Source organism: Pollachius pollachius, assembly GCF_949987615.1.
Source record: "Pollachius pollachius genome assembly, chromosome: 10".
NCBI lineage: Eukaryota > Metazoa > Chordata > Actinopteri > Gadiformes > Gadidae > Pollachius > Pollachius pollachius.
In genome coordinates this window covers 14,672,102-14,691,452 of record NC_136943.1, presented here as the reverse complement: position 1 = coordinate 14,691,452, position 19,351 = coordinate 14,672,102, and the positions used below count along the sequence as shown (strand labels likewise).

Here is a 19,351-nt window from a genome sequence, read left to right as displayed (position 1 = left end):
AAGGTGAGAGTGCAAAGGGACAGAAATCAGAAAGGGAGGGATTGGAAGGTACAGAGAGGCGAGAGGGAGGGCTGACGGAAGTACAGAGAAGGAGACGCAGCCTCTTATCCAGGCTTTGTGTTCTGTGTTGCCCTGGTATTAAAGGAGGCTTTGTGGTGGGAGGATGAGCATCCGCCAAACTATGCAAACACAAAACAGACTCAATGCCAGCCAGGTGTCTTTTCTATGTGCCTTACCCAGCAGTGTGTGTTAGTGTGTGTGCTTGTGTTTGGTGTGTGCGTTCACATGTATGCATCTATGGGCGTGGGTGTCTGTGAAGTTTTTGTGCAACATCCATGTGTTTCTTGTGCCTGTGCCTATGCATGTAAATGTATGTCCCAGGTGTTCTTTTGTGTGTGGGTTTGTATGTATGCCATGGCTATTTAAGTATGTTGTTTGTGAGAGAATGGGTTTGCATGCATGTGTTGGTATTTTACTGTGTGAGTGTGTGTGCGTGTGTGTGTGCTTCAGAATCCTTGTGCATGCGTGTGTGCTTGTGCATGTGTGCGCCTGTGTGACATGAGTATGTCTTGTGTGCTGTTGCCCTTCATGGTCATGCCTCCATTCACCTGTGCACTCCCTTTCACAGTTAAAGCGCTTAACAGGCTCTTTAGAAAGGCTCTTGTTCAGCCCAGCTGCTGTTGACTCAACTTCGCAGGAATCTCCTCCACGGATTCACACCCTCCTGCCCAGTCAACCGCTTGGCCGACCCCTTCCAAAAATCCATCTCCAACAGGACACCTTCCCTCAGTCTCCACCTCCACCAGCAGCACCACAATATCTTCCCACAGTAGTCAGCCCTGAGGCCCAGAAGGCTTCCGGAAGGTTTCTGAAAGGTCTCTAAAACTTTCACTCTGGCTGAATAGAAGGGACTGCACTACGACAACAGAGTGGCTGCATGCACAAACACACTCACATGAGCACACATACTCCTGCATGCACACACACACACTCACATGAGCACACATACTCCTGCATGCACACACAAACACACATACACAAACACACATGCGTACGAACGCATACATATGCATGCAAACTCACACACACAAACACACAGTCACACACACACACACGCACACACACACACACGCACGCACGCACGCACACACGCACAAACGCACACACACACACACACACACACACAAACTTGTCTACACACGCAAACACGTACTCATGAATACATGCACTTGCATGAACATACACACACAAATTCACATGCAAACACACAGAGACGCACATGCACACACTCAGTCACACACACTTTATGTATTTTTCTCATTATTATTATTATTCATATCATAATGTCCTCCAGACCGCTGTAGCTGATCCAAACCGTTCCGGAACGAGGCCTCTCCCCATCAGAGGGTCTTAGCCTGAACACACGGAAGAGGTGGACTCTGAGGTTCCCATAAGACCCTAAAGCCCCAGGAATTTCCTGAGCAGATCCTCCCAGAGCCCCAAAAGGGTGGAGGTCTCCTCCTCCTCCTTCTCCTCCTCCTCTATCCAGCTCCTCACCCCAGAGCCTTGATGGAGCACAGGGCTACACAGGTGTCATGACATAGCGTGTGTCTAACCAACAACAGAACTAGCCAGCACACGCTAAGGCCAGGCTTTTGATACCTGCGGTCTAAAGGCCAGAGGATGTAGAGCAGAGGAAATCTTTGGACTCCTAAAAGACTCTGACTAACTCTTATACAATTGAGGGATTGTTTGTACCGATACATAACCTCACTAAACATCCTGCTTACTTTAAAAAGCGCAAGAAAAATATACAGCAACAACAACACAAATGTGTGGTGTACGCATGTGCCATGCTACTTATTGTTTGCCGTTTATCCTTTTGAGTGTTGTGTATGTGTTGACACTTTCTAAGAAAGTCAAATGACCAACAAATTAAATTGTGTCATGGTGTACTCCTCCTATCATTATTCAATGTCAACTCGTAACCTCTAGAAGAGGTTAAAGAGCCATAGAAAGAGCCATCTGTTTACACAAAGATACTTGATGGTTCTTTTTCTCACAGACAACGTGAGACACTTGGATTACTGGATCTCAGCGTTGTGGTTGGTGCTTATCCCCACGCGACCGCACCACTAACCAGACGACATCCAGCTGAACACACATAACCGCTTCAATGCCTGCATGTACCAGACAGAGCAGAAGAATATGTTCTTTCCACTGTTTGAAAATGACAACCGCAGCAGTGCCAGATACTTCCCAGGGACTGGGGAAGAAGCAGGTAGGTGAATGTTCTGTTGAACTGAAAGTACTTTTCAATGTAGGCTATAGGGCTTTAACTCTTGTCTGCCTGGTGTTGCCATTCTCCTTTGCCTCTTTTCTTTTGTACTTGAACTGGTCCGTTCTAGTTTGAACTTTAAAGCCACTAAAATGTCTGGTTGAAACAACAGACCCTGACACTACTTTCTAGTTGAACAATATGCATGCAACTATTTACACTTTTTTCAACTGAATAAACAAACAGGCGCTGAAATCGACAACCATATGTCATTCATTTTGACTGTCACCATTCACATCAGTCAATATTATCAAAGGCCCTATGATTCTGAACTATGATTCTTGCCTGTTTATTAAACGTCCTAAATCTCGTACAGCCTCGACATGTTCTTCTATGTCATCACCTCTCGTCAGAAGGATGTGACCTCAACACATCTGTCAGCGAGGGGTTTCTGTTATCCCTCTCTTCTGCACCTCCCAACTACTCACTCCTTGTCTTACTCAGTTTTTTCCTCCCGCACATCTCTCAGTACATAGACGATCAAACTCGCAAAGGTGGATTCGAAAAGTCAGGATTAGGTCAGAATGAATAGGAGGTGTTGGGAGAAGCAGATGACACTTAACCTGTACGTCACTTTTAGGTGCGCAGGAATTTCTGTACTCTTAGTCCTTTTGCTTCTGTCTAGGCCCACAAATCTAATTTTTATGTGGCTGCACATAGATTTCCAAGTGTTTATCAATATTCTCAATTTAACTTGTTTCAAAAGTCTGTTTGATGGCTTAACTATTATTTATTTGGGCGATGCAATTCCAAATTTTTCTTCGAAAAACATGCTTTTTTTATGTAACCTCTTGAAACATGTCACAACCCCCCACCCCACCCTTAACGTTTTTTTTCGTGCTCGCTCGCCTCGCTCCTCTATCGCTGACACCGATCCATGCGCCTCCTCATGCCGTCCTGTTCCCCCTCTCTCGTCAGCACTTGATCGTCCTGCTGCTCTCAGACGGGTTGTCTTTCATCGGCTCTCCTCCCCTTAATGAGTCAGAGCGAGAGACAGAGAGCGGAGGGAGAGGACGCAGGGCCCTCACGCTCTCTGTTCCGCACGCACCGCGTGTCCGTCTGTCAGCCCCCTGGTGATAGATAAGGCCAACTGTTGCTCTCACGACTGAGGAGCTACAACTATTTAGGGACGGCCCCCCTCTTCAACCTGGCCCCTAGGGTATCGCTCCTTAAGCAACTAGGCTGCTTTTTCTTAAGGGGGTGGGTTTTGTGTGTGTGTGTGTGTGTGTACGTGTGTGTGCGCGTGTGTGCGTGTGCGTGTGTGTGCGTGTGTGTGTGTGTTTGTGTGAATGTGTCACCAATGTCTCTACATATATAAAGGCACTTGATCTACTTCACTTCTCACACACGCGTTTGTGAGGTGTGTGTGTTTGTGTGTGTGAAGGGGATAGGCGGTTATGTAGGTCGAGTAGAGAGATCTGAATGATAAATCAGACAGAAAGAATGTTTGACAGATAGACAGACGGGCAACAGAGTCGCAACAGGCTGACAGACGGATAAACAGGCAAACACACAATCTGGTATTATCCCAAGGACAAGGAGGTTGATTTGTTACATTTTTAATGGTGATGAAAATAACAGCTCTAACACACTGACTTTTCATCCTTAACGATGAGATACTGTACAAGATTGTCGATACAAAGATTATCGATAGAGTGTTGTATATTCCTGCAGCACATATAAATATCATACATGGATACATGTGGGATTTACCAAATAGCTTACAATAAGACTACATTGATCATGCGGCTACACTTTACTATGGGTGAAAAAACAGCCTTAGTGTTCGCGTCGATCACAAATAAAATGCCCAATTATGTTACATGAAACAGTTGTATCAGATGAGGATAAATAACAAGACGAAACAACGTTGATTTGAACACATTAAAAATATTGAAATTATTGGAGAGGTTTCAAACAACGTACAAAATTAAACAATAGACATGGCAACGTTTGTTTCAATACTAAAGATAATGTAATTTCATAGAGTCAACAGTAATAAGTGCATGAACATACATTTATCTGGCTATTTGGCAGTGATATAGCTTCAACACATAACACCAGGGGCTCATCACCACGTTAAACAAACTATAAAAAATATAAGCTAATTTGATCTTTTATTAAAAATGAGACATGGAGTAATAATTACTTAAACTATTATTGAACTGCTTTTCCTTTCGTTATGAGAGCGCTGTGTATGATTATACAATACTCCATTGATGGATGTCAAATGCTTACTCTACTGAAAAAAAGATTTCATAGCCCAGAATTTAGTTATCAACACCACCCTGTACAATAAATGAAATGTTAGCTATCAAATGGTGAATGAAATCTCAATCACCAACTTTTTAAAACGTTTAAAGGCACAGAGTGTACCTTTGAAATAATGCTATTATTGAAGCAGTCAAGGGCAACAAATTAAATATAACATTCCGCTGATGTATATAATGGTCTGGCTCATATACTACCATGGTCACCTGAGAATTCAAGAGCCAAAGAATAGTCCATTGTGATTGGCTGATTGGATCAAAATGTTCTGTGGGATTGGTTCATCAGCTGAGGGTTTGTTCTAATGCAACCAATGAGGGAGCATGTTGGCTATACTGCAAATCCAATACCAGACTACATGGAGTTATCAGAGAAGCCATTAATGATGTTTAGAAATACCTTTACACTTTGGTGCTAGAAATTTAGCTATCAAACGCTGAAAACCCAGAATCTAAGTTTTCACATTCAACTTTTGAATTTTTTCCACTATTTAGTTAACAGGACTAAAAAAAAACCCTTGCAATGACCATTTAGCAATAAAACAATGAAAGTCCCAGCTACAACCATCTGTGAGAAGCACACTGCTATAGTGAAAGAATTGTTTGAGGGGTTCTCCTTTGGTCGCTTCACTGGTAGAGACGTTTATTGCTTTATTACAAACCAACAAAGTTTTTTAATGGGGGTCAGCAGCTAAGCATCAATGCATTGGCACCACTGACTTTGATATCAAATGCTGTAAATAAATGTGTCCATATGGCTTTCATTTGTGGGTTTTAGTACCAATAATGATATATGTAGTTTAGTTCTAATAAACATGAATAGAATATTACTTTATTTTTTAAGTTCTCTCCTATAGAGTGGCGAAGTCACGCCCCTTCCGGTAGAGCTCATGGGACCTATGAGATCGAAAAATATGAATGGGTTTCAATGGAGAGAAAGTAATTATTTGCTGGTCCCAGTCTTTATATGCTCCGGATTACACATATGTTGTTTGTGGATTTAAATGATAATTTATCATGCAAAGAAAACTAAGCATTTTCGTGAAGAAGTTTGATAATGTTAGGTTTTTTCCAAGGGGAGGATAAAAGCCTCAAAAGAGGTGAAAACCATTATAAGTCGGGGCATGTGGAGAGTTTCAGTTATGCCGTTGGGGAGATTGTCGGTCTTCTCCACGCCGGTCGCAGAGAGCGTGACGTCACATACGAGACGTGTAGTCTTTCTCATTGTGTTTTCTCTACAGCCTTTAACTGAACAATTGCACAATAAACGGTCAAACTCTTGACATGAAAAATTATCATTTAAATCCACAAACAACATATGTGTAATCCAGGGCATATAAAGACTTGGACCAGAAGATAATTTCTCTCCATTGAAACCCACACATATTTTTCGATCTCATAAGTCCCATGGGCTCTACCGGAAGGGGTGTGACTTTGCCACACTATTTCTAACAAATACATATATTTTACACATACCTTTCATTTGTGTTGGTTTTTAGAGCATTTTTACAATACGTTTGTCCTTCACATACAACATCAATACAATAATGGAGGCCACTTTTTAAAATGTCTGTACATGAACGACAGCGCAACACGCAATCTCCGTTCACACATTTGACTCTTTTATAGTTTCCCTGTTGTAGCGTTGATGGAAATGTGTGTTCTGTATGATTCACCGCCTTGTCTACTGAACATCTTGCGGGGGTTAATGCTGGACCCTTCTGCCTGTTTTTAAAATAAAGAAAAAAGAGAAAGTTTGAAATGGCTGTAACTGTCTTCTCTCAACCCCTCTAAATCTCATAAGAGGGTGACAAGAGCCTGCTACATATCTAGTGATTCCACAGCAATCCCAGAAATCTGGAAACAATTTCAAGCGGGCTTCCTTCTCAACTGGCTCCTCCATCTCTTCGCTTAGCGGCCCGAGGAGCACTCGGTTCTGACAGGGGGCGGAGATCCGATATCCCTGATCTGTCTGCCCAGCCCCCTAACCCTAAGCCCCCCTCCCCGCCCTCCAGCCCCGCTCCCGTTTCATTCAAACGCTGGCGGGTGTCAAACAAACTTGAGAAGTAGACAACGAGGAATGGGAAACGGGGCCTTCGCACCGGGAAGTGAGTCTTGCAAGCCCACAACGCCACCAGAGTGCTGTTTGATGTGGGCTCTCTCCCTGGGGTTTACAAGGTCGCTGCGGACCCAGACCATGGCGTCGCCCGACACGGCCGCAATGCCTTGATCTGGTTTGGGCGCCTCCTCGGCTGACGGGGTTCGCTGCTCTCTGTATGCCTCGTCAGGTGTGAAAATCATGGACTATGGAATATAGACACTAATCCTCCACAACAAATGACTGCTGGACAGTTCTTTACTTTGGATGAGACGGTTCATTCAAGAATGATCAGTCTGCACAAATAAATCAGTTTGGATTTCTGTGATGTAAATACTATATGCACTTTATGCATTTACTAAGGAGGTAAGAGTGTTATCGAAGGTGAGCAAAGAAAGAAAAAAGAGAAAAGAGTTTGATGCTTTCAGCTCACACCACGGATGTCTGTGTTGCTGGCAGAAGGCTCCAGGTGCTGATATATATGGTCTAGAAGGGTGGGTGAGTTTGGTATTCAGAAAAGTCTTAAATAACAGGCGTTTCACTGCTGGGTTGTAACTGCTGTGCCACCTGTAAATAATTATGTTTCTGATCCACTGCAGTCCTCAATTTTGTTTTTATGTCCAGCTCTCAATATGCAAACACTCACGGTTGTAAAAGAGATCAAAAACCCCTCGGAAAACAAAACACTTCTTTAAGCAAGTTCCCTTCTCCGGTTTCTCCACAAATCTCCTCACAGTCCGTCGTGTTCCTTCCCGTGTCCCGGTCCTCTGTGTCATGATCGACTACAGCGGGTAACTGCGGTCCGTGTTGGTGCCAACCGTTTCTCTCACCGAGTCCCCAAACACAGACAGAGTGAAGGTATGGATGTCTATGGGCCCCAGCGGCGTCCCCAGTGCTAACACCGGTAGTGGATGTGCTGGTGCTGGTGCACTTTCCCGTCCACGTGCGAGTGCGTATGCGTGTGTATGTCCGTGTACAGCTTGGGGTACACCTTGGGTGCCAGTGCCGGGCCTCCCTGGGCCAGGAGCAGCTGCTGCGGTTGATGGGCCACGTAGTCCTCGTAAGACAGGCAATCTTTGTCCCCATTGGCTGGCGCGGTGTGAGCCGCGGGCCCGGCTCGCTCCCGATTGGCTGCTGCCGCGGGCCGCTGGACGGACGGCAGGGTGGAGGAAGACGAGGAAGCGGAGGTGGAGCATGTGCGTTTTGATTGGCAGAACCAGAGAAGGGCGGTGCCTAGTATGAAGACCACACCTGCTGGGATGCCTATTATAACCGGCCAGGGGAGGCTGGGGGCGGTTGCCATGGGAACGGGGGCGACGTTTGGCTTCAAATCTAGAAGATTAATGGTGGAGGGGATGAAGCAGAGAGAGGGATGTTTAATAACCAAAACAAAAGCTGTGAATCGTGTGTAGTGATAAGCATACACGTGCATCATACAGCAGTATTCTAACCACTGGGGCCACTCAAAGCATTGAGAGATATTCAACAAATAGCTAGAAGGGAAAAGACAGAGCATACCAATAATTTAACCAGGAAACCCTCCATTTATCCAGTTATATCAAACATAACTGCTATATCCGGCTCCTTGCGATTTCCCAGTTTGCTCTTCCCTTTCGTCTGTTGCAAGTGGATATTGTGTGTTTCTTTGTTGGTGAAGGTTAGTCACGCCAAAGAAATATATACAAACATAACTCCACCATCGAGGTACACACACACACACAAACACACACACACACACACACACACACGCACACACACACACACACACACACACACACCTGGCAGCACGGTGAGGTAGGCGCTCCTGAAGCTGTAGCCCATGGTGTTGGCCCCCAGACAGATGTACATGCCGGCGTCCCCCTCCTTGGCGCGGCTGATCAGCAGCTTGTTGAGGTAGGAGCCGTCGGGGCGCGACCACACCTCCCCGGTGGGCAGCACTACGAAGCGGTGGTCCCCCACCTCCACAACACAACACGCTGTCAGGGCCACTGGACGGCTGAGGCTCTTTTGATGCACTCTCAGTTAAGCTCTCAGCTCTTTATGCTTTATTATAGAGTGAGAGAGCAGGAATCAAACCCGGGTGGCTGCGATCAGGACTAAGCCTTAATGGTATTGCTACCCGGTAGTAGCAACCGGGCTGCCCCAGGGGCAGGGTCTTTAATACAGGGTATTTATCAATCAAATAAAGTAAAAAAGTATTCAGTCAGGTGATACACAAACTATCAACCCAATAGACCAAAAATGGGCCCTAAGTTCTGTGAAGCATCCACCCATAAAAAAAGCACATCTTCCTATAAACTATAACGACGTCACGTGTCTAGGAAACAATGACGTGCTCGTGTGTGTGTGTGTGTCTGCGTGTGTGAGTGTGTGTACCTCGATGGTGGAGTTATACTTGTTCTCGTCGCCCGGCTCCACCCTCTTCAGCCACTGGATGACAGGCTTGACGTCGCTGCGGACCTTACACTGGAAGGACGTGGTCCCCCCATAGTCCACAGTGGTGTTGACCGGGTGGGTACCGGTCAGGATGGGCTTGGAGTTGGTACGTTCTGAAAAGGGGGGGAGGGGAAGACTCCAATCAATCACAAGGTATTACTTTTTATACTTTGTAGTGCTGCTAGACTATGTACTGGTGTGATCATGTGTTTGAAGTCAGGGGTCGCTCCATGTATCTCCACTGAGAGAGATACCGTCCCATTTGACAAAAGACATCCCTGATTTGATTACTTCCATCCTATGCTTGCCTGGGGGATTGTGTGTGTGTGTGTGTGTGTGTGTGTGTGTGCGTGTGTGTGTGTGTGTGTGTGAGAGCAGGTGTGCTTGAATACATAACAGATGTGTGAAGCAGAGAGGGAGAAGTAAAGTCTGAGGCAATCAACAAGCAGCCATCAATATCACACACACACACACACACACGCACACACACACACGCACGCACGCACGCACGCACACACACACACACACACACACAAACCCACACTCACACAAAAGCACACACATGCACAGATGCATTTATTGATTTATATGCACACACACTAAAATCAGCTTTCAAAACACACTCATGGATGGAGTGTCTTTCAAAACGAACGTCTCACATCACTAATTATTTCTATCCAGAAACACATGTATTCTATGATGATACACATGATGTAATAGTCCTCTATCGTTGGAAATATTAATTGTGTGCTTGAAATGTTTTTGAATTTTAACAAGAAGAAAATAAGATGTTTCTGTAGCTTTTAACAATTTATGTCTCAACCACAACTTACTTATTACTATTACGTAATCTAGCAGACTTTGATCCAAAGCGGCTATCAGTGGGTTTAGAAACATGTCATTGAGGAGCAGGTAGGAGTTAAAAGACCTTGCTTAAAGACGCCGGGGATTGAACCCACTACTAGAGTCAAATCCCATAACCGCTACACTATCCTGCCCCAAAATGAGCTCCATAATTTTCCATACAAAATATGCGGAAACTTATTTCCCCCAAGATAAACCCTGACCCTAACCAACACACACCAAACAAAACCCCGCTCACACCGGAGTGACAGATGGAGGGCGGGACTTACGGATGACCTCCAGCTTGTAGGTGGCGTGGATCTCCCCGGCGGGGTTGGACACGTGGCAGGTGTACTTCCCGCTGTGCTCTGGGCTCAGGTTCCTCAAGCTCAGAGTCCACTTCTTCCTCCCTCCCTCTCCTTCTCCTTCTCCTCCTGCTTCCTCTGCTCCTCGCTCCTCCGCCGCCTCCGCCGCGCCTTCCTCCGCCTCCAGGGGGCGGTTGTCCTTCAGCCAGACAATGTCCGGGCGGGGCTGGCCGCTCGCCGTGCACTTGAGGCGCACAGAGCTGCCCACGGGCCGCGCGATCACACGCTTCCTCATCTTGGCCGGCTGGGTGAAGCGGGGCCGCACTGATGGTGGTGGTGGTGGGGGTGGGGGTGGTGGTGTTGGTGGAAAGGAGCGGGGGAGGAGGAGAAGAATGAGATTGCATATCCTCAGCATATTTTATTTTGTTTTTTATTTGACCTTTATTTAACCAGGAAAGTCCCATTAAAAACAGTCCCATTTCAACGGAGACCTGGCCAAGACATATGTTCAAACATACGTAAAGACACACTTCCACGTGTTGTTATTTAAAAACTGTGTAATACACAACGGTTATAATCTCAAAGACATAAGTGATATGGTTGTGGGCTCTGGTGTCTCCTGTTGTTTTTTTAAGCTTCTGATTGGTTTCAACACCGACATTTAAATCTTTTGTACCAGTGTTTTTACTTTATTACTTTGGTACAGGGATGGAAATTAACACCCGCCACACGCCATTTGCGGGTGGATTTGTATGGTGGCGGGTGAAATGTGTGACTTCACCCGCCACTGTGTCGGGTAATACTTTCCAGTCAGGTCCGTTCAAATTTGCATATTTAATACATTCGTCATCCGGCGCTGAACAGTTCCACAACCATTACTGTCAACATCCGGCCCCCTTCTTCTTCTACGCCTCTTTTGCTGAACTGCGACTGTCAACATCCGGGATAATATACCGGTAACCATAGAGATAATATGCCGGTATCAACATTCGGTATATTTTGCTAAGAGATGGCGAAAATCGGACAGTGGGCAACACCGTGACCGGCTGGTGTTTGACGGGACGAGCCAGACAATGTTCTGTGCTCTCTGTCGTAAACATGCTTCGGATGGCCACAGGTCCAATAGTTTTGTGAGTGGGACACAAAACCTATAATTGGAAGCCGTGAAGGACCACGAGTCCTCAAAAAGTCACCTTCACGTTTTGAAAATTGCCAAGGGAAAATCAGCGCCCGAAACCACGACAGCGATGAGGACGCTCGTTAGCCTCAAAACAGCCCAGCTTGATAGAATGGCTCTACTATTTCGAAATGCACACTCAATTTCTAAAAAGGTAGGCCATTTCAAGACTTCGAAGGGCACTGCACGTAAGTTAATTTTTTATTTTCTATTATGCCTAATGCAATAGTTTGTTGCTGTCGAAAAACTAGCATGTTGGGTAACCTTAGAGCTCTGCTCACTTGTTTGGCAAACAGCTGCTTTCTGTCAGTCTGGTCAAAAACAGATGTCAAGTGTGTGTGCTAAGACGTAGGGCTGTCCTGAATACCATTTTACAGACTAAGAATACTCGTTGGATATTCCGAGCGAGTATTCAAATCGCTCGGAATAATGTTGTTCAAAAACAACATTAATAATTGAACAGTAAAAAAGTCGGGGTTCCTTAATTTGCTGTTGTTCCGTTCCAAATCAGCTGTCATCTGTGCCATCGTAGCCCTTACAGGAGCTTATCAATTCATCCAAATTCATCCAATTCATATCAAAATCCATACAAAGATCCAATGTTTAGTCGTTTGTGACCATATTAAATCCATCATTGCCCGGGTATTCCTTTGACAAAAGCCAGTCTGTGAATGCGCAATAGCAGGGCTGCATAGCGAACGTAAACAAACAGATACGCTAACGAGTTCCTATATATATAGTTTAATGTATTCTGACGTTTTTCAATGTGTCTTGCACTTATTAAGTCATTGTTTCTTGTTCTTGTTTCTTCATGGTCTGTTTTCAAATGTTTAATTTCGAATGCATAGGCAGAGTATGAGTCTTCTTATACCGAAAGGATACATCTGTTGCATTATAGGGGCAGATTTCATTATACATCTGGTTGAATCGAAGAAATTAAAAGGCCAGTGCACTGAAAAAACAAATGTTCCTATTGACTTATGATGGTGTAGCCATGTTGTTTTATTGTTAATGTCAATTTGTTTTTTATTGAAAATACTTTATATAGATGAATTATCCCAAAACTTGTCATCGTAACCTCAACTTAACATGGCAGATACCTGTGTATTGTTTATCATAAGCGGTAGGAGTGTAACATTTTCAACTCGGCTCCTTGTTAGCACCTACTTACAGTAAAAATCACTTCTGATGGAAAAAATGATGTGTATGAAAAACACTTTTCTTATCTATTGTTACTATTATATTGTTTAAAATGTCCGCATATATTAAAAAATATATATAGCGTATAAAACGTGGCTGGTAAAAAAGATGAGTGACTGGTAGATTTTTAAATCTACCTGCCACAGTGGCTGGTGGGCAAAAAATGAATTAAAATTAAAGTTAATTTCCATCTCTGCTTTGGTATGATTTTTACTGAGCTGTGCTTAGGCCCTCTTGGGAATGTGATGTGTTGTACATGTTTCTGGATTTTGTTCCCTGATCGTATGCATTGGGGACCAACACAGTATCAACCTTGGAATTGAATAAGGTGTATTAAATCTAATCAATTACAAAAAACATTGACAGGCAGAGGAGTGGAGTGGCTCAGGCGTTGACTTGTTCCAACCAAAAGGTACCGGGTTTGATCCCCAAGGCTCCACAGTCTGCTTGTTAAGCATCCTTGAGCACAGCTTAGATGGAAGTGGCTAAATGAATCAGTCGTAAAAACATGCACACGCACACACACTTTTTGGGCAGCATTAGCATGTTCGAGAAGTGAAACAAGACTAAAACAATAAAAGGCACTACTGAGGAAGATACTGTAAATCACAGAAGACAGCTTTAACGTTTATGAGGCGCGTACTGCAGACCAGGAGGAACAGATCAGACATGCAGAGACTCTAGAAAGTTCTTATGAGACACTTTTACGGGATTAGGAAACGTATTGAGATGCACTAAAGTAACTTTGTTAGCTCAAATAAGTGTGAAACTGATTTGTGAATAATAACAACTGATTTTCACTGCCTTCTTTGTTTTATTTCGGGTTAGCTAATCATAAGTTACTTTAATCAAAGTCCCTGGTAGGCTGGTTGTTAAGTTAGTAACTATGTTTGGAATATTCTCCTGTGTGCAAGGGGTCCAAGTAAGTAATGAATAATGAAGGTTAGAACAAGTTTCTTTCTGTCCAGCGTGTGCTGTAGGGATTCTAATTCCTCTATGGAGGTTAACTGACTGTTTCTCTAGTGTTTGGGAGCACTACAGTAATAAAGTATACACATAACCTATTTCGTTGACTGATAGATACTATGATAGATGGGTGGACACACCATCCTCCAAACGTACTAAATGCAAGGGTGGTAAATCATGCTGTCCATGGGAATATTGGCGAGTATTGTGTATGGGTTGTTTGTTCTGACATTTGTTCTAAACCATACAAAGTGGAACAATAGAGGAACAGCCCCTAACCACATAGTGTCTCAATATGAAATACAGGAACACACTACAAAATGGCCGCCAGGGTTGGTTGACGACAGTTTAGCGAATGAGCGAACATTTGGGAAAGCAGCCAGGATGAATGAGGTCATAATCCAAACTCTTGCCAGAATATTCCGCTCTTGGCTGAAACTGCATATGGCTTCGTCCCTCTTTGTTTAGGCGGGGTAAATTGCAGTAGTGAACTTAATTGTTTTGCTAGGTAAATATTTTCAGTCATTTCCTCTTCTCTGCTGCACAAAATTGCATACGCGCAACTTAGATTACAATCATTACCTACTTACGAACACAGAGATACACATACACACAAACACACGCGGTCATTGACACAAACACACACACACACACACACACACACACACACACACACACACACATAAACACAAACAGACAAACAGACACCAACATAGAATACAATCAAGTGCCTCATTCATTGAAACACATCATGTTTGAAAGCATCAATTATGTCCATGATTTGACAGCAAACCTTGATTAAAAAGTCAGAGGGAACCTTCACGTACTAAAGCTCACCTCGCACTAGACACACTTAATCCTCCATCCAGTCAAGAGGACCTGTTATAACAAACCTATTGGCTCACTATAACATGTTACTCATATCTCTCCTGGCAACCGGCGTCAGGAGAAGAAAACATAACCAAGAGACAAGATATCAAAGAGAAAATAAGCTTGGAAGAAGTTTTACAGGAGCGCTTGATTTTATAACCCTGATGGGCTGACCCCCGGTAGATACATAATGTTGATAATGGAGGGGGGGATTGCTCATAATGAAAGAGGGAGGGTTTTGACCCTGTATCTTTGTACATGGTGGTAAGTTCACCTCTGGGTAAACAAACAGCCAGAGAATTATGTGTCAGGGTGGCATTACTCAGCGGGAATCTCCCCCCCGCTCCCCCGCCAACCGGCTGACCCTAGGCTGGGCCAGATAACAAAACAAACACACCTTGAAGGCTTTAAAGAGCTGCCACCAGTCATCTGTATTGAGAACATGCTGCTGTGTGTGTGAGCAGGACCAGACAGAATGGATAGAGCACAGAGAGAGACTTTTTTTCTCCTCTCATGATAACTTTATTCTCACTTGTGTGCGCTTTCTTTCTTCTGTGAATACTTTCTTAGGCACTGAAAATACATGAATAATGCCAAGTGAGATTTTGCTTTACTGTGAGAGAGAGAGAGAGAGAGAGAGAGAGAGAGAGAGAGAGAGAGAGAGAGAGAGAGAGAGAGAGAGAGAGAGAGAGAGAGAGAGAGAGAGAGAGAGAGAGAGAGAGAGAGAGAGAGAGAGAGAGAGAGAGAGAGAGAGAGAGAGGTAATCAAAAAGTGAGTTTTTGCTTGATAAAAGAGAGAGGGCCAGGAGAGGTGATAGAGGTGAGAGAAAAGGGTAAAAGGTCAGGGTTCAGGTATGAGAGGAGAGAAAGAAGCATATGGGCTCCGGTTTAATAGTATTTTTTGCGTAGGAAGGTTCCCTAATGAGTGAAAGGCCCTAGATGTATCTAAGTGGCAGCCAGGATAAGAGCTGTTTGACTTCTCTAAATGCTGAGGAAGGGTTCTCATCTCCTTAATATAGGGTACACTAGGAACATCCTGTCATTTAGAGAAAGAAGATAATCCTTTCCAAACATTCCTTGCTGCAGCTACATTTAAACAACCTAAATCATTCAACCGTTCTAGAAAACAAAAACTTACCTGACGAAAAGGATTTTCATACAATCATACTAATTGGGATTGATGTACATAAATATGAGTCGACAGGAGGTTGAGCATGAACAACCTTTATTATAACGAAGTCATATTTTTCACCCGATTCTCCCCGTTTATACAGTCTGCATGAAACATCGTAGTAAGAACTATCGGGGCAAAATATCCAAGATGTGTTTTTACAAGTCCATCTTCAGAACATTACTTTCACCACTGCAGACCAACATCCGCTCTTGCAAAATGACGTAGCCTAGTGTAAGTGCTGTCAGATTCTCTTAGCACCGCGGTTGTCTTATCTTCAGTCCTTATGAATTCTCCTTTAACACCTTACCTTGACCTTGTGATATTTTCCATTGAAGTCAATGAAAAGTGGTCAGGAAAGGACAAGGACGTAGTAGGATTCTTCTCAGTAAAATGTTTTATTGTAACTGTTCGACCATGGGGCCATGTTCTGAACCAGATACCAGATAGAGATGAAGGTTGTGTGTGTGATTGTGTGTGTGTGTGCTTGTGTCTGAGAGATGAGAGAGATGTTTTCTAGGGGTCGGAATAAGATGAGTCAGAGGAGGAAGTTTAACATAAAGTATCTGATTGTAAAGATGCAGGGTGCGGTCGAGGGGAGTGAGCAAGACATAGGCTTTTCCTAGACCGAGTTATTCGTATGCTCTTTTAAGGCGGGTTTATGATACTGTCTGGAAGGAGAGGGAATAGAGAGGGGTCAAACATGGAAAATGGTTGTCAACCTGTACTGTCCAATCTATTTTCTCTCAGTCCGTTAACCAAAGGGGTTCTCTCTCTCTCTCACTCCCTCCCTTCCTCCCTCGTTCCCTCCCTTGTCACTCTCATGCGGTTTGAAGTTAGAGACCAAGAGAGGGCCTGTTGATTCTTAGATAACTGGCTTAAGGTAGGAGTTGCCAAGCAAACTGCAGGTTCTTAGGGACATACATTCTCCTAGTTTCAGCCTCTTGTGCTGGGTTCAGACTAATCAAAATGCGTTATTTTCAACCACAATTTTGCCATCGCAGTGTGAATGTGGGATCAGGCTGCCATAGCCCCTGTAGTTTGACATGGTCAGAAGCTTTTGAGGTGTCGCCTGGGACACGCCCAAATGTGAAGTCTTGCGTGTTTGAATTTCATTTGGAGGTCTTGCTCCCTGTATGTGGTTGTGTACCAGTTAGTTTGTGTGTGTGTGTGTGTGTGTTTGCGTGTGTGTCTGTGTGTGTGAGAGTTTGTCTGAGGTTGTGGGGTTATATGTATGTGTTTGAGTCACTCTGTGCTTGAGTGGTTGTGTGATTGTGCTGTGTGTGTACGTGTGTGTGTGTGTGTGTGTTTGCGGCCAGGAAGGTGTGTGTGTGTCCTTAATCACACCCCACACATAGATGTACCCTCTACGCTGTCAGAGCCTATTATCACTCAACCCATATCACTGACGTGAGGCACACAGATAGAGATGTGAATGTGTACGTGTGTGTGTGCGTGTGTGTGTGTGCTGTGTATATGTAAGAAACACATACACAGACATGGACAGATCCAGCAGGCAGCATGTGATAGAGGTAAAGTGTCAGAGTGAGTGACAGACACACAGATAACAAGTCAGATAAACAGTCGATCCTGATACCATGGAAAGAGGTCTGCACTGTTTTCAAAACAGCCGGGAACAGACTCCCCGTGGAAACACTTAAGATTGTATGTCTGCATGGTTCCCTATGGGGTAATGTGTGCCATCTTTTATAGGAGCAGTGGGGCAGAGAGTAGAAGCCCCCAGATCCCACTCGAGTTTAATACAAGTGCCTTGCTGAAGGGCACAGGCAGGGGTGTTAACCTAACATGCGTGTCTTGGATGTTTTTATTTGCATCTACAAACTCTTTCGTACCTTGTTTTTCCAGAAGCTTCCGTGGGGCGTTCTACTGGGTCCATCACTGTTGCATCTCTCACTGCACTGGAGTCATCTAGACAGAGAGAGAGAGAGAGAGAGAGAGAGAGAGAGAGAGAGAGAGAGAGAGATGAGAGAGAGAGAGAGAGAGAGAGAGAGAGAGAGAGAGAGAGAGAGAGATGAGAGATGAGAGAGAGAGAGAGAGAGAGAGAGAGAGAGAGAGAGAGAGAGAGATTTGAGTCCCATATAGCTCTAAACCAAGAACCTTCGAAAGGAAATGAAATTTAACAGATTTCAGCACCTTATATTAGAACCAGATTTAGATTTTCCTAATTGATTATAAAACTGTTTCATTGTAATTTGATTGTAATGTTTGTTCTATTTCCAGAGGTCAACCAGTGTCTTCTAATAAACATTAACTTATTCTGCTTTGTACAAATTGTAATATATACAATTGGCCTTTCCCCCCATAACGTCCCCTCCAGGTCGGACAATACTGTATGAAAAATGATTAAATGAAGACATATCGTCCGGCAGGGCAGGACTCAGTGTCAATAACCGTCACATAGCGGGAGAGGTTTCACTTTCTGCTTCATGTGTATCTATTTCTCCCCCTGTCAGCCCTGTTGCTGGGGCAGGCGCTGACGGCCATCCAGAGACCGTCAGAACGCACAGACACATCTGTCTGTAGCTTCACGCTTCACACACACACACACATCATGCACGCTTACGCGCATGATACAAGCACACACCCATGAACACACACGCACGCACACGCACGCAAGCACACACACACACACACACACACGCACCCACGCACGCACACATAGAGAGAGAAAGAGAGAGATAGAAAAGAGACATCAGTTCTGCCAGGGTCCATGTTGGACTCGAACCTGGAGGGGCGATCAAAGAGAGAGAGACAAAGAGACAGAGAGAGAGAGAGAGAAGGGGAGCGAGACTAGGGGTTGAGTGCCGGATAGATGCAAGTGGGAAAGACAGAGGAAGAAAAAGAGAGGGCAGGGGAAGGGGGGGAGTGGAGGGAAGAAAGGGGGAAAAAGAGGGAGATAGAGAGGAAAATGACGAGAGGACAGGAGGGGGGCCGGGTGGTACGATCCAAATTGGCTGTTCATCAGAAGAAAAAAATCCCACAACAGCCGAGAATTTGGATTTGTGAGCGTGTGAGGGTCTGCGCGTGATGCACAAGGTGTGCATATGAACATTGATTGTATTTAAGTGTGTATGTTTACGGTTCACTGTGTTTTAAGAGGCCAACTTTTCGCTGAGCTCTCATGCAGCACTTTTTGGACAACCATGGAAGTTTGGAAGAAAATAAACATTTGACTTTCTTACTCAGACTGCAACACCACATCCTCAGGGCTAATATTAATAGCATGCTGGCTAACAGCTCATTACTGGCCCTGTGGTGTGTGTGTGTGGTGTGTTGTTGTAATGTGTGTGTTTGTGTGAAAGTGTGGTGTTGTGTTTGTGTGTGTGTGTGTCTGAGTGTGTGTGGGTGTTTGTGGCTGGACAATTGTGTGCTTAAGTGTGTGTGTGTGTGTGTGTGTGTGTGTGTGTGTGTAAGTATAGTACCAAAAAAGTATGAAAGTCAAATAAAAGGTTGTGTTTGTATATCCAAACTTGTATATTCTTACCATTGTGGATTTAGGAAACAAATGTATTCATCCTTCATTACGTTTCTTTACCACAGAACACACACACACACGCACGCACACACACACATTAGCACCATATCACAACCGATTCCCCGTTCCTATAATGCAGCTCTGGTTATTGATTTCCTTGAAGGAGCAAGGAGAACTCCCTTTAA

General features: G+C 44.4%; 1 protein-coding gene across 1 annotated transcript in view; it reads right to left on the bottom strand.

Annotated features, from left to right (window-relative positions):
* Positions 1 to 6,631: 6,631 nt before the first annotated feature.
* The window catches only part of fgfrl1a (fibroblast growth factor receptor like 1a), a 57,023-nt gene continuing 44,303 nt past the window's right edge, over positions 6,632 to 19,351 (bottom strand). The window contains exons 4-8 of the mRNA XM_079745234.1: positions 17,510 to 17,599; positions 10,273 to 10,611; positions 9,080 to 9,252; positions 8,482 to 8,662; positions 6,632 to 8,035 (exon numbers count right to left, since the gene is read on the bottom strand). Coding sequence (XP_079601360.1) covers positions 7,599 to 8,035; positions 8,482 to 8,662; positions 9,080 to 9,252; positions 10,273 to 10,611; positions 17,510 to 17,599 — 1,220 coding nt within the window. The 3' untranslated portion in view covers positions 6,632 to 7,598. The remainder of the gene's footprint in view (positions 8,036 to 8,481; positions 8,663 to 9,079; positions 9,253 to 10,272; positions 10,612 to 17,509; positions 17,600 to 19,351) is intronic.